This window comes from Tamandua tetradactyla, chromosome 2, assembly GCF_023851605.1.
Source record: "Tamandua tetradactyla isolate mTamTet1 chromosome 2, mTamTet1.pri, whole genome shotgun sequence".
Taxonomy (NCBI): domain Eukaryota; kingdom Metazoa; phylum Chordata; class Mammalia; order Pilosa; family Myrmecophagidae; genus Tamandua; species Tamandua tetradactyla.
In genome coordinates, this window is record NC_135328.1 from 182,775,766 (window position 1) to 182,792,001 (window position 16,236).

The following is a 16,236-nucleotide window of genomic DNA, read 5'->3' on the forward strand; positions in this document are numbered from 1 at the left end:
AATAGGTGAGACAGGTTTGTTGAGAAACAGAGTATAATGAGGTCTATACTTCTACTGTAGGTTGTAAGTGCAATGGGAGTACAGAGAAAGGGGATGAACTGTCCTGGAGAGATAGAAGTTTTCATAGAAAAAGATACATTTTATAGGATAAGTGGGATTTTGTGAGACAGAGAAGTCAGATCATGTCTCTTCTCTGCTTAAACCTTCTGCTGGTGCTCATCTTTCTCAATAAAAAATAAAATCCTTCCTGTGGCCTATGTGGCCCTACACAGTGTGGTCCACCATTACTCCCTGACCTCGCCTCCTGCTCCCTTTCCCGGCCCCCTACTCCAACACCGCTGGCCTCCAGGCTGTTGTTTGAATACATCTGTCATAGTCTAACTTCTCAGAGCCTTTGTACCCAGTTTCCTCTGTCTGAAGTGGTCTTCCCCACATAGACACGTGATTCATTCCCTCATCTCCCTCAACTTTTTCTCAAAACAGAAGCACCTACTCAAGTGATGCCTTCCTGACCACCTATTTAAATAAACACCCATTTTCCAGTAGTTCCTATCCCCTCTCCCTGCCTTCTTTTATTTTCCATGACATGTATAACACACTATTTAGTTTACTTTATTTATGTTTGTTTGTTTCTCCCTCCATACTCACCTCCCACTCCCCACCCCCTGAGAATAAGCTCCATAAAGGTGAGAGTTTGTTTCTTCATTGCTATATGTAGTGCCCAGTAGTGCCTGGCACACAAATACTACTTCTTGAATAATGGGTATTTGAAAAGAGGCTGCTTTCAATAAGTATATTGTGTGATTAAATCTTTTTCTCATAACTGCATTCTAAATGTTACAAGATCTCGAAAATCTTTGGAAACTGCTTTGAAAGTTAATTTCTTGCTTAGGAAGTTTAGGCAGATTTGTTCAGACTCAATAATGAGAACATGGGAAAACTGAGGAGTAATGGAAATTTCTATGGTAATGTGATAGAATTTCAGCAGTTAAAACTTTGTTTAATTTGTAGGCATTCTGTTTATTACCAAAATCCTTCTCTAATTTTCTCCTTTCTCCCTAAATTTAAGGTAAGAATTACTAAACCATAAAAAACAAATGAATAAAGAAATATAAAAACAGATAAATTTCCAGTAGATTGTTTTTTCTTTTGATTATAAATTGAATTCTAATAATGAGCAGATAGAAAGCTAAGATTTTGCAGGATGAAGGCTGGGAAGTCTTTGGCAGATGAGTGGCCATATTACTCAAGAGTGATGTTGCCCCTCCAGTCTGATGCAACCTTTAGAAAGTACACTAGTTATGCATGTGAAGCCCCGTCAGCACTTGGGTACAGGTCACACTCCTCATGCCCATCCCAAGAAAATACTAAAGCTGTGACTAGTATAACTTTTTTCCTCTCTTTTCTTCCTAAATCATCAGTAGAGCTAATTGATCAAAGAACTCAGTTCTGGCTATAAAATTTACTATATAAAGGCATCTCATCTTGGGAGACAATGGCTGGGGGTCATTAATTCCAGCATCTGTTCCTGGTTCTGTCCCATTTCCTCATCAGCAGAGATAGGATTGATAATTTTTGAGGCTGTCTCAAGCCTGAGCATTCTTATTTCCAGTGGCAAGTGTGAAAACCTGTGAAGTATAGTTTGCCCTTAAAGGAAGCTTTTTCTTCCCTATTTAGTTTTCTCTACAAAAGTGGTTACTCTTTTTTAGTTTCATTACAGCGTTGCTAGAATGCAAGTGTAATTTGTGTGAAGCATTAGAAAACCGTAGGGAAATATCCTTTCCAAAATTCCCGATGTTTTTTACATATATGAACCATTTTTTTTAATGGTCCTTCTTTCCTATCAGTGGTTGGTGGAGCATCATAATGTTGTTCCCCTCCTTGTCAGCTTTGCATTACAGTGCAATGTAATTAATATTTCAGAGCTATTAACACTTGGTGGCTAAATATTAATATTTTATAATTAATTATATAATTATTATATAATTAATATAATAATATAAGAATTTTCTGAAATGCCATTTAAATGAGCTCTATATCTCCCATCTTAACACTTCAAAATAATTTATTTTTAATCACCTTGGCTTCATGTAGCTCTTTTACCTTTTGCAGATCTTTCCTATCACTTTGATCCTCAGTCACTTTGTTAATCAGCTAGGGTACACATGGTTAGGCCTACCTTGGGGATGAGATAATCAGGGCAAAGAGCCCATGAGGTAGAAGATCTGGATTCTAATCCTAGCCCTGACAAACTGCTCATATGTATTCGGGTAAGTCACTTTCACCTTTATGAGCCTCAATCGCCTCTTCTGTAAAATGGAGATAATAATTGCATTGTGGACTTAATGGAAGGCTCACTTGAAGTAATGGATATGAAAATGCTTTTAAACTGTAATGAGGTGTAACAGCAACAGACATAACTTGCCTATGAGTTTACAGAGAGTGTAGTGTTGAGCCAAAATTAGTACGAATATACTTACACCCAGCCTGATACTATGTTTAAAAAGGCCAACGCCATCTTTTGGCAGAATTTTATCACCTGAAAGGTATAATTTTTTCATCCTTTTTCCTTCTCACCTTACCTGCTAGTGAAGTTTTAGAGAATTTTTTTTAGATCTTTTAAGGCTTGATTTGTTTTACTTGATAGTAACATGTTTTACATCTTTTCTGTTTTTCAATCTGATTAGGAAATTTGTACATAGACTCTAGGCAAAATCTCCCTCCTTCAGTGATGCCACCCCCTGGTTATCCTCATATCCCACAGGCACTCAGCACTCCAGGAACAACAATTGCAGGTAATTTGTGTGTGTGTTGTAGTTGGTTCACAGAGTTTAATATTCAACAACTTTAGCTGTGGCAAAAGTGAACCAGGCTGCCTCAGGAGAGAGTGTGTTTTGTTGGTGAGTGTGCACACACAGTCTGGACAGCTAGTTGGTGAAGAAATTCAGAGTGTCAATTAGTGTTTGGACCATATATTCTAAAATCCCTTTTAGCCCAGGGTTCTGTGATTCTAATTATTGTCCTCCCTTCCTAAGAGATCCAGGGGCATAGAGTTGTCTTAGAGTCTTAGATTGTCTTGAAGCTATTTGACTTTGGCAGGGCTTTAGCATGATTTAGAATCTACTTTGAATATTTCCTGTCGATTCTGATGGAGTCCCTTCAGCTCCAGTTTCTAGTTCAGTACCTTATAAAGGAGGTAAGTTTCAAGAGTAACTAGTTCACAAACTTTTTTTTCTTAGGTTCTTGAATGTAAGGTAAGACATGTTTAGTAGGGAAATAGGGCACCCTGTTAGAGCTTGAAGGGGCTTTAAGGGTCACCTAGATAAAGAAATGCAAACTCAGAAGGAGAAGTAACTTACTCAAGGCCACCCAATTTTTTTCTAACAAATAGTTTTAGAACAAATTTCAAAGTATGGTATGAGTTACAGTTCTTCCGTTTCAGGTGTTTCTTTCTAGCTGCTCTAAGACATTGGAGAGTAAAAAGAAATATCAGTATAATGCATTCTTAACTCTCCTTGAAGCCTGATCTCTTTTTCAGCTTCTTTAACAGTTGCTGAATGTAGGAATGCTGACATTCAGAGGCGCAAAACTCCAGCTCGGAATATAGGTGTCCTACAAGTACCCAGAGTTCCAGGAAAATACTAAGTTTTACACATACAGTACAGTATCTCAGAATTTAGAAATAACACTTAAAGCTCAGAAATAAATGTGACTGCTGTAAGAGCTTACAGTCTAGGCCTCAATTTTTTTATAAGTATTTCTAAAAGAGGCCATACAGTATGTGTCCTTTGTTTCTGGCTTATTTTGTTCAATGTAATGTCCTCAAGGTTCATTCACCTCGTCGCATGCCTCATGACTTCATTCCTTTCTGTAGCCGCATAATATTCCATCATACGTATATACCATAATTCGCCCTTCTGCTTCTCAGTCAATGTACCTTCAGCAACCTCCTTCCATTGGTCATCATGAATAATGTCACCATAGTCATGAGTGTTCATATGTCTATTTAAGTCCCTGCTTTCAGTTCTTTGGAGTATATTCCTAGTAAGGGGGTTGCCTACTTACATGTAGTGGATCCACTACCTTATCCTCTAGAGGGGCTGCCCCATCCTGCTACCCTACCAACACTGAATTAATAAACGTCTCTCTCCACATTTTTTCTAGCACTTGAATTTTTTCTGTTTATTTATTTTGAATCTGCAGATTTTGTTGATAGATATATTCATATAGCATATATTCTATCCAAAATAAAGTTTCACATTATCCTCACTTAGTTGTACAGTCATCATCACTTTCAATTTTAGACAATTTTCATTGCTCCAAAGAGAATAATAGCAGGTAGACACACCTGCACCAAAAAGAAAATCCAAAACTTCCCTTAACTCTTGTCGTCTCCCCCACCCCCTAATTATTTACTCCTAGTATTGTTGTGGTACTAGTAATGTATTCCTGTTAAATATCCATTGCCTTTTACTTAGACTGTTTGAGGAAAAGATAAGAAAATATGGGGTGGAGGTGAGGGGATAAAACCCTGAGGAACTGTGTGTGTTAGGCAGTAGTGAAGGAGTTGGGACTAAGTGACATATCTTGTAATGAAGGGAAAGGAATAAAAGCTATCTGTCCTGTAGCTCTTGCCAGCAATTTGTAAGTAGTGTAAAATGGTATTAAGATGCTGGAGCCAGATTGCCAGAGTTTGAATCCTAGTGCTTCGCCATTTAATAGTTGTTTGAAGTTCCTCAGCTTCCTTTCTGTAAAATGGGAGTTAGCAACACTGCCTAATTGCTAGGATTGTTAGGAGGATTATATGTAAAGTACTTACTAAGGAAGATTTATAAGCTTTTGCTAAATAAATAGAATAAATATGGGCATTTCTGCTGTACTGTGATATACTGAAAACCTTAGCAGTCTGTAAAATCACACACTAAAAATTAAAGGGCTTATGAGAAAAATAAGATTAGTGGCAGACTACTCAAAATTTTATAATCAGAGTACTAACAAAAACAATAATAATCCAATTAAAATACCAACACAGTTAAGAAGATATGCTTAATTCCTAATAAAATAACATCTTATTTAAGTAAACATAGGTCTTTATTTGAAAATTAAAAGAAGATGAATCTTAGGAGGGGGCTTTGTCACTGTAAGGACAGAATCTATAGGAATTGGGGAGCACATGACCAAACTGACCCAAAAAGATCATGGGGAGAATGGGCATCATGTTCACAGCTGTGTTCCTCCACGGTTTACTGCATCTTCTCTGTTTACTTGCTGTTACTTAATGGCACAAAGTTTAACTTGCTTGGGAAAGTTGAGTATGACCCAGTGTGTCTTCAGTGTTGTATTTATGACATCATTCTCATATTTACCATTCTCATGTGAGCCAATTCATGTTACTGAAACATGTGGAGGAGAGCTCAGACAATAAAGGAAATGGTTTGCATCAGCACTTGGGTACACCAGCACTCATCTTATGGTCTCCATGTTGCAGCCTGGTGTAATTGAAAGAACGTGGGTTTTGAGCTGAAGTGAACTGTGTTCAAATTCTGTTTCTGCACTTTTTGTTTGACTTTGGGTAACTTGCTCATCCTCTTAAACACTAACTCCCTTAAAGTGAGTCTTCAGCCACCTTGTTGAAGAGTTACATAGATTTGTGAGATAATGTGTGCTGCATATCCAGTGAACAGAAGTGTCCAATAGAGGTTAGTTGATCATCTTTCTTCTCTACCCAAGAAGCTATTGACATTGCTTACTTCCTTCCAGGCCATCACGGAGCCATGAACCAGCAGCACATGATGCCTTCCCAAGCCTTCCAGATGCGGCGCTCCCTGCCTCCAGATGACATCCAGGATGACTTTGATTGGGATTCAATTGTGTAGGCTTGTTTCCACAAGGCACCAGACCCCAACATCACCTTTCTGTGCAGTGAAGGGAAAGGTTTAAAAGAATCCAGTTGAAAGAACAAAGTTGCTAATCACTTTACCACTGTTATCAAAGTTTCTTTTGAAGACAATCAAAAAGATTTTAGCTGGATAACTTACTGCTTTTACCTGACCCAAACAAGTGCTACATGTTTTGTCTCCCTGCCAGCTGCCCTCTGTAGCTCCTGTTATGTGATTTGGACAGCGTTTTGCATATTTGTGTCAGTTTGATGTTGACCGCAAGTGCCAGACTGATATTTCAGACAGAGCCTATTTTGCTGCAAGCAGTTTATAGATACATATGTGTAAATATATGTACAGAAGTTACTGAAAGTCTTCAGTTTTTTTCTAATTGGATTATTATGTCTCAAAAAGAAAGGTAATGTGAGTTTTTATTCCTTGTTAGGCTGTTTTCTGCAGGATGCTTTTCACTGATATAGGAAACTGAAAGGAAACATATTTTTCAAAGCCTAGCTCTTTAATCTTTTCCAGAAATTGAGTAATGAACTCTGCCTCGTCACCTAGGAATCCAGAGTTTGATATTCTCAAAAAAATCCAAAGGGGTATGTTGTTTCTGAGTGTCGTAAAGAACTGACCAAATTTGTTTTGATGCTTGGAGGATTATAGAGTTCCTGTCGTACCTTGTCAATGTTTGTTTTCCCTAAATCTGCATTATAACGATTCTTTAACATTTATTTGATCAATTAGAAACTGGGCATTGTTTTGCATTTTAAAGAAACCAATGCCTCCACATTCACTTATGTATTTATTATTATTCTAAACTATTATTCTGATATTTATTGCTACCTTCTGTGAATGCTCAGTTCCTATTAGGTTCATTAAGGAGAAATGCAGTGTCTGAAAGCACAGAATTATTTTTCTTGATGAGAGTTTACAGATAAGACAATCAGATTATGTCATTCTCTTTATCATTACTCCTTTTAACCATGTGATTATGTTTCTCTATATAACATTCCTGCCGATTGAAACTTATTAGCTAAATAGAATTTTGGGGGGTTGAATCAGAGTTTGTTTGGACAACAGAGCTCAGCAGGGGCAGTGTTTTATAAAGCAAGTTTACCCACTCATTTCCCTTTCTATTTCAGTAGCACTGAAGTGAGGGTAGAGCCACACAAATTTTTTTTGCCTCAGTGCCCTTATAAAAGGTATGCTGTGTCTTTTGTTATACCTGTCCTGTGTGGCCATGTGTACAGGACATTTGATCACTTTCTTTGAAATGCAGCCTGCCTCTTAAGGTTGTTTTTTTGTTTTGTTTTAAGTGATGGTAGAGTAGTAGTGGTTTGTTTTGTTTTGTTTCGTTCCATAATTACTTTGCATAGATTGTTAATTTTATAATAGAATAAGGAATGAGATTTTTAAATGAATAGATTTTGAATTGGTTCTTTAGACAAAAGAAAAAACCAAACAATTTCTTTCATTCTACTTGGAAAATATGTTCCATGAAATCAAGGAGTCATTACTGCTCACTGGTTGCAATTTAGATGGTCTCTGTCAGCCATGCTCAAATCAGTTTAATTAGCCTTAGTGATTCTGTGGTTGAATGACCTCTACACAAAGTAAATAGATATCGTGGTGTGTGTATGTGTTTGTGACTATGTGTGTATGAGTGTATTTTTTTCGTGGAATGTTGCCTTGAATGAATCACTGGGAAGCCAGCCATTGTAAGGAGCTGGTAAAGTTGGGAGAAAGGAGGGGCTTTATGTTCCTTTGTAATTTGGACCCTGTTTGGTATGAAAAAGGAAGCTCAGTTCCAGCTCCTTGGATCAATGAAAATCAGAAGATTCTGGAAAGGGAGCCAACAGGCCCCACTTAGAAGGATCAGAGGCAAGATGATAGCAGCCTACAGAGTAAAAGCTTGAAATGGGGGAGGGGAGGGTATTTTCAATAGTCTGCTCAAGTCACTGTTTTCTAGGCACCAAAATAGCTGTTTTGAAACTGTTTAAATTGCTTGGGTAGCAATGTGCACTTTAAACAATTTGGATTTTGGAATGCAGTCACATGCTGAGTGATTTGGGTAGAAACCACTGATGAAGATTTTACAAATTGTGTGAAGCTAATTTCTCATTTGGTAATCATTTACTGATTTATAGTAATCAGTATTTTTATGAGAATTTAAACTTACCAGAAATGGCCCTAGAGACATAAGCCACTTAGACTCATCCCACTTTCCTGTGTCTAGGCAGCCATGAGCCCAGGATAGGCCTTCTCAGCAGGCCCAGCCACGCAGGTCTAGAGAATCCCTCTAGTGGCCATTTCAGTTGGTAGTTTATGTCTTGGGTTTAGACTAAAGACTATTGGAAGAAAGAGTAATAAATGCATGCAGTTAAATACGGCATTCTGTCCAGGAGAATAATACAACTGGCATTTGTGGCAGTTTTAAAAATGTAAATGTATTCATGTGTGTTCTTGTAAATACATGTCTCTCAGATGTCCTTTGAAGTGGGAGGGAATCAATCCGGGGATAATTTCAAATGGAATAGAGTATTTTGATATTGTTCATTCAGAGGGTGATGTGTACATATCTATATTGTATATATGTGATGAAATTGCATTGGCTTTTTGTGCAGATACAACCCGCTCTCTGTACTGCTGTTGGACAGTCAGTGTTTTAATGTTTCTACAGTTTTGCTATTGCACGATTTCACATTTTGCCTCTATGATGAACGGCACCCATTCTTTGTAACTGTTTAGTGCTGTAAAGAAATATTCCAAGTGTCATTAGGATTGTTGCTGCCAGAACTGATATGCATGAATGGCACTTAAAATAAATATATTATGTTAACTCTATTTATAACACTGATTGGTCTGCATTACTTACTGCAGTCAAGGGAACAAGAGTGGAGATCCAGAAACTGCAGCCTATCCTTGGAGTCTCTGAGGTTGTGTTTTGTGCATCGCTACTTCATAACAGTAACTGCTGCCATTTATTGAGCATCTTACCAGCACTCGGAACTTGAGGACATCACTTAATTTCTCTGATCCTCATTTTCTTCAATTACAAGTACCTATAAAATGATAACAACACCTACCTCCTTGAGTTATAGTGAGATTATATAAACATTGAGCACAGTTCTTAGCACATAAGTATGCATAAGTTTTAACCATTTATTTTTCTTATTATCATTAATCAGTAGTAACAATAAATGGCTAAGATTTTTTGAGTACTTGTTTTTATGTGTCAGGTGCTGTGCTAAGTAGATATTTTGATCCTCATTTTATAGATATGCAAAGAGTTCAAATAGTGACTTGCCCATAGCTGGGAAGTGGCAAAGCTGACCTTTGAGTCCAGGTCACCTAATTCCAAGTCTCATGTTCTGTTTTCTTTTCTTAATGCCATTTTATTGAGATATATTCACATACCATATAATTATCCAAAGTATACATTCAGTGGTTCACAGTGTCATCATATAGTTGTGCTTTCATCATCATCATCGATTTGTGAACATTTTCATTACTCCAAAAACAATACAAATAAAAGTAAAAGTATAAAAGAATACCCAATACATCCTATACCCCCAAACCCCTTATTATTTATTCTTTGTCTTTATTTTCCTACTCATCTGTCTGTACACTGGATAAAGGGAGTGTCAGTCACAAGGTTTGCACAACCACAATGTCATACTGTAAAAGCTATGTAGTTATACGGTTATTTTCAAGAATCAAGGCTACTGGATTTCAGTTAACAGTTTCAGACATTTCCCTCTAGTTACTCTAATATTCCCAAAACTGAAAAGGAATATCTATGTAATGTGTAAGAATAACATCCAGAATGACCTCTTGACTCTATTTGAAATCTCTCAGCCACTGAAACTTTAGTTTGTGTTTCATTTTTCTTACCCCCTTTGGTCAAGAAGTCTTTCTCAATCCCACGATAGCAGGGCCAAGCTCATCCCCAGGAATCAGCTCCTGTGTTACCAAGGAGATACACACCTCTAGTAGTCATGTCCCACATAGGCAGGATGGCAGTGAGTTTACCTGTGGAATTGGCTTAGGGAGAGAGGCCACATCTGAGCAACGAAAGAGGTTCTCTGGGAGTGACTCTTAGGCATAATTATAAGCAGGCTTAGTCTGTACAAGCTCTGCATCTCAGAATTTAGAGAAGCTTACAATCTAGGAACCTTTACAATAAGCCTACCCCTGACAACCTATGCTCTCTAATGCAATTCTCCGAATTTATACATTTTAGTTGGGCTATGTTAGTGAGGCATTATCATTATCTGTCTTTGTATTTCTGGCTAATTAATTTACTCAACATAATGTCCTCAAGGTTCATCCACATTGTGGCATGCATGTATCATGACTTTATTCTGATATATTTTATTTTCTTCACTCTTTTTACCCTTACTGATAGTCTTCATTTCTACGCTCTTCTCCAGACCTCTCTCCTGTATTTTCCTATCTGCCTGTACTGTTGTAGAGCAGGTCTCTTGTTCACAAACTCGCTCTGTATCTGTTTGTATGAAAATATTTTAAACTCTCATTTTTGAAGGACAGTTTTATCTGATAGAGAATTCTTGACTGGCAGTTTTTCTCTTTGAGTATCTTAAATATACTACCGCCTTCTCACCTCCATAATTTCTGCTAAGAAATCCCCAGTCTTATCAAGCTTCCCTTGTATGTGATGTATCACTTTTCTCTTGCTGCTTTCAGAATTCTGTCTTTGTCTTTGATATCTGACAGTCTGATTAGTAAGTGTCTTGGAGTAGGTCTATGTGGGTCTGGTGTGTTTGGGGTGTGTTGTGCTCTTGGATCTGTAATTTTGTCTTTCTTAAAAGATGGGTGATATTTCCTCCATTAGTCTTTCGGCCCCTTTTTCCTTCTCTTGTCCTGCTGGTACATGTGCATCCATGTGCTTCATGTTATTATTCAATTCCCTGAGACCCTGCTCATATTTTCCATATCTGTTCTTTTGTGTATAGGATTTCAGATGTTCTGTCCTCTAGCTCACTAATCTTTTCTGCCTCTTCATATCTGTTGTTGTACATCTCCATTGTGCTTTTTATCTCTTCTTTTTTGCCTTTCATTCCATAGGTTCTGCCATTTGTTTTTTCAAGCTTTCAGTTCTTCTTTATGGTCTCTCAATGTCTTCTTTACATTTCTTCATCTCTTTTGCCATATCTTCCCTCAACTCATTGACTTGATTTAGCATGTGTGTTTGAACATCTTTAATTAGTTGTTTCAACTCCTCTATCTTGTTTGAAGTGTTAATTTTTTCCTTTGGGCCATATCTTCATGCTTTGTAGTATGACTTGTAATTTTTTGCTGGTGTCTAGCATCTGATTTCCTTGACTGGTTTATTCTGCAGGTCATTTTCCCTCATTTACCTAGGGGTTTCTTGTTGGTTGGCTGTGTTCTGTGTTCTTTAGCATTCACTTCAACTTATTCTAGACCTCTAGAAGACCATAGCTCCTATTTAACTGATCAGAATTTTTCAGCTCTTGTTTTTCTGGTTCTTGCCCTGCCTGTGTGAAACTTTTTTTTTTTCTTTTTTGAGGAAGGTCTCCCAAGATATGATTGACCCAGTCAGATGTTCCCACACAAAGCAGGCCCGGGTCTCTTGAAGAAGGTGTAATCAGTATCAGGGTTCTCTGAGAATGAAACCCAGTAGGTTGTCTGACATTCCTGTGGAACCTTTCAACTCTGCTTTTCCTATCCTGCTCAGCAGGAGTCATTTGTCAGCCCTGAGTTCCCCACTGGCTTAAAGTGGTATGGCGCCCTTAATTCTCACCCTGCCAGGGGCATGGTTGAGACAGAGGCTGAGGTAGAAGGCAAGCTTAAGCTATTTCTGATTCCTAGCCCCTGGCAGACCCTTCAGAATTCTCTGAAGGGGGGCTGTCTCTTGAGCTGGGACCCACTCCCCTTTTCTTGGGGAAGATATACTCTTAAGGGTTTTATCCCCTTTGCTTGACTTGTTACTTTGCTCTCAGACCTATCTTAAGTCAGCCCTTGCCTAGGTCAGTTGTGACAATTGAAAGTGCCTGAGGCTTTCTCTAAAATGAGCAACTCAGAATACTTTAAAAAAAAGAGAGAGAAATAAAATTCCTTTTCAGAACTGGTCCCCAACCTCCAAGATTCACCAATTAAGAGCCAAAGTTGGCACCTGGCACTGTGTTCTTGGGGTGCAACCCTTTTCCAGTATTCTGAGCTTGACCAACTCCAAAAGCCTTTTTATTTATTTTCTTGTCAGCCCTGTCTCCTCTCTGCTGGGAGAGTTCTCAGGGTTACTCTCCCACTTTCTCTGTGTTTATCTGTGCTCTGAGCTTGTACTCAGCAGTCCAAATGTGTTTAATTAAAACCTCAATTGGAGCCTGCTTGAACTACCTTCCCTTGCTCCCAGCAGGGACTACCTGTTTTTCCAGCAGCTTGCCATGGCAGTAGAGGAGGGGCATCAGCTTCCACAGTTTGGGGGCTTTACTTACAGTTCTCTGTTATTGTCTTGGCCCTTTAACCCATTTCAGATTGCTGTACAATGTGTTTCCAGTCACAGATGTCCCCCAGTTGTTTCAGACAGTTTCTGGATATTTACTAGGTGCTCTAGAGGACTAAGTTCTACACTTCCCTATGCTGCCACCTTGCCCTGCTTCTCATGTTATTTTACAACATACTCTCTTTTCAAGGGAATTCCACCCTCCCCACCCCAACCCTTCCTCCCAGTTTTGTCCCCAGCACTGCCTTCCCATAGAGCTATTTCCAAAAAATAAAGGTGGAGCTTCTTAATATTTGCAGAGAACACACTCTCAAGCCCTCCCATTATCTTATCCCAGAGATAAGAAAGCCTCAGAATCTGGCTTTAGGGAGTGCAGACTTGACAGGTAGTAAATGGCAATCTAGGGACAATCCAGGGACTGCCCAGGGAAGTGACTGAAAGAATAGCCCTGGCAAGGCAAAGCAAGACTGATGGGGAGGGCTGGGACAGTGGTTTAGGAAGTACTTGGGAGTAGGCATGGGATGTTTAAGTTAAGTCTTCAAAGGGTCCTTGAGGGGTGGAAGAGGGTATTTCCATTTATAGTGCTGTTTTGAGCCAGATGTGGAAACTAGGTTAGCATGGGGGATGGAGGTAGAGGAGGGAGAACAAGCATTGTGTTATTGGTCAAGGTCAAGCACAGCATCCTATGACATTTAGGATAGGGATTCTGTCTTACTGATGTGGAAACAAACTTGAGAGGCTGTCAATACTAGTAGAAGTACATTTGAACCTAAAGGCTATCTCATTCTAGAAGGGGAATTTTTCCTTCAATACCATAATCCTGCCCAAGGCCTCTGGCTAATTTTAATTTAACCTATACTTCTCTGCCAAAGAGGTCTATTTATTTCAATTTTACAAGTGGGGAAACTGAGACTGAAGGTTAATTTGTATGAGTTCTCACAGCTAGTAAAGGAACGGGAATAACTCAGTCTAGGCCTGATTCCAAAGCTCATTCCATTTCACCCCACCTCCTTCCATAACAAAGAGGAATTTTCCCAAGACCAGAAATAGTGGCTACCCACCAAATGTGTGTGTGTCCCCTGGAGGGAGACACGCCTGGAGGGAGGAGAATCAGCAGTGCTTCTGAAGGACTGTAGTAGAAATATACTTAGGACTGACCATCTTGTGCTGGTTCAGATGTAGCTGAAGTATACCTTCATGCTGATCAAATAAAGAAAAGTGAACATAATCATTAAGGCACAGGTTTAATTCTCAAGGCTTTAACATAGAACGCACAGAGCTGCTATTTACAGATGTGGCCTTTACCAGTTGGGTACAGCAATTCTGGAAAAACCATGTAAGCATTGGTTATCATTATAGAAGGGTTGGCTGCATCTAAATGTCCTAGAATTGCAGAATAACCCCCCAATTTCACACTAGAAGGGGTCTTAGAAATCATCTAATATGACCCCCCACATTTTGCTGTTGAGACTGTTGAGACCCAGAGAGGGAAAGTGACTTACCCAAAATCACACAGCTAGTTAGGGAAATGTGAGGAAGGGGGTGGAGAATGTCATTTGGCTGGCAGCAATTTAAATTTTTTACACACATTGTCCTAGTTGGTCTACACAATAACCTGGTAATGGAGTACTACCACAGAAGAAACAGCTACAGTCTAGAGAGAGGGGTGAGGTACAATGGATTTGCATTGTGAATACATTCCATCAAATCACACAAATTGCATTGTATACACATGGCCGAAAATAGAATGGAAATTTAAAATAATGTTATAGAGGAGAATCCACCTGTGATCAACATGGTCCCCAGAGTGAGAATAGATGGAAGACTCAACTCTGAAACCATAACTGGTATTTGTTTGCATGTGCCTCTCTGCACGAGCATGTCACAACTGAGTTAGATTTCAGTGCACAAAGATACACATTGCTCTTGGATGCAAACCAGTTACCTCATCTGATGCTCAATCAAAAACACTATAACCAAAGCCTTAAAAAACTAGCCATTTGGGACTTACTAAGATATGGTATGTTATCCCCAGCAGGGTATCTTCCTAAAGAATTTTAAGATTGATTTTGAATACTTCCCCAACCCCTCCTCCAAGTAATATGTGAGTAGTCAGCAAGTGCAAGGCACAGACTTCATAAGGGACTGCACCACAGCCAATGTTAAAAATCCAGGTCAGGGCAGTTTCCAACTCCCAACACCTAAGCAATGCTCACCTCAGAAATACAGAATAGTTCAGCAACCATTTATTAAGTGCTTGTTACTTAATATTACTTATTCCAAGCACTTGATGCAGGTTATCATATATACTTTTCAGAACAACCCTATGTGGTTGATAATACTAGTGCCAACTTCATTTTGCAAGTGAAAAATCTGAGCCACAGAGAAATTAAGTCATTTGCCTGGAACCATCTGGGTCAGAAGTGGTGAAAGTAATAATATTAATAACAGCAGTAGAGCTGGGGTTTAGAACCTAGGCTATCTAGCACTCATGTTCACACTCAGCCAGACCTGTGCTGTCTCTCAATTCCTCAGCATTACTCCCTGAGCTGTCACGCAGAGAATGAGCGCCTTAGAACAAAGCCAAAGTGTCAAAGCAAGGCTGCAGTTAGCATCTATAGCCACCAGAGGGCAGAGGGCTGCCGGCTGTGTACCTTTACTCTTCTGGAAGGTTTCCTTTATCCTTGGGGCTGTGCCTTCTTTCTCTGTAGCCCCCAGATCTCAGTGCTTCTGAGATTCAGCCCTCAGAATCTGTGTTTCTCATCCTCCACATCAGAGCTTGCTGGAGAAAGCCAAGGATCTCCTCTAGTTCTCAGCAACAGACACACAGGTAGATCCCAGGTCAGAGCTACCTCTGAGCCTGCTGCCCTAAACCCAGCCTTTCTGATGTCCAGGGGTAGGGCCAGAAAAGGTTGCCCCACTCTCAACCCCAAGTTTGGGGTCTCCCGAGGCCCTGCTGCTTCTCTAGGACTGTTAATGACAGAGGTTATTTAAACAGGTACAGCTGGAGCCAGGCCAGCCACACACCCTGACTCTGCGGGTCTAACCTTGTCCTCCCAGCCCTGCCTCAGTGGACCTTGGTGTTCACACACACATGGACTCCTGTGGTCATTACAACATGATTACTGTCACCATTTGCCGGCAGGCCCTCTGCTGGTCCTTTACAGCTGTTATCTGAGGTAGCACTCCCGACTGCCTTGTGAAACTGGTGCCATTACCTCCCTTTTACTGCTGGACATTGCCACTCAGAGAGGTGAAGTGATTTGCCCAAGGTCACAGGCCATGAGAGAGGTTAGCGAGGAACCCAGATCTGCCTTCCTCCAGCCTGTTTTTCCCACTGAGGTATATTGCCTCTTCTATAACACTCCTCACTGCCCTTGACCCCGCTCAGGGCCAGCCACCACACCCCATCCACCCCAGTCCATGGGGCCCGGGCTGACGTCACTGTAGGTAAATGACACCCTTTCACACCACAGCCCCCAGAGGTCAGAAGGCAACTTCCTGTCACAGACAATGGCAATAAAGATGTCTGAGGACTCTTCCCACCCTGCCCATGGCTGAGTGATGTTGGTAGGCAGAAGTCTCCCCGGGAACAGTCCTCTGATTCCGTGTGAGAGTGCATAAGCTTGTGTGCCCCGTGGGTTGTGTGCGCATGCCTGTGTGTGTAATTGCCAGTCATGTGCCCGGACAGTGAGGGTAATGGTAACTATATGATTGTGGCCATGTGACCTTGTGTGTGTATATGTATATAAGACCTTGAATGTATCTGCTTGTGTAAACTTTGTGTGTGACTGTGTGATCATGTGTCTGTGAAAGGGTGTGTGATTATGACTATGTGACCTTGTGTGTCTGTGTATGCTCGTAGGCTGC

The 16,236-nt window shown here is 40.0% G+C and overlaps 1 protein-coding gene across 4 annotated transcripts in view; it reads left to right on the plus strand.

Moving 5' to 3' along the window:
* FOXJ3 (forkhead box J3) overlaps positions 1-8,726 on the plus strand; it is a 216,204-nt gene extending 207,478 nt beyond the window's left edge. For all 4 annotated transcript variants that reach the window (XM_077150035.1, XM_077150038.1, XM_077150037.1 and 1 more), the window contains 2 exons: positions 2,688-2,795; positions 5,761-8,726. In XM_077150035.1, coding sequence (XP_077006150.1) covers positions 2,688-2,795; positions 5,761-5,876 — 224 coding nt within the window. In that variant the 3' untranslated portion in view covers positions 5,877-8,726. The remainder of the gene's footprint in view (positions 1-2,687; positions 2,796-5,760) is intronic.
* The last annotated feature ends 7,510 nt before the right edge of the window (positions 8,727-16,236 follow it).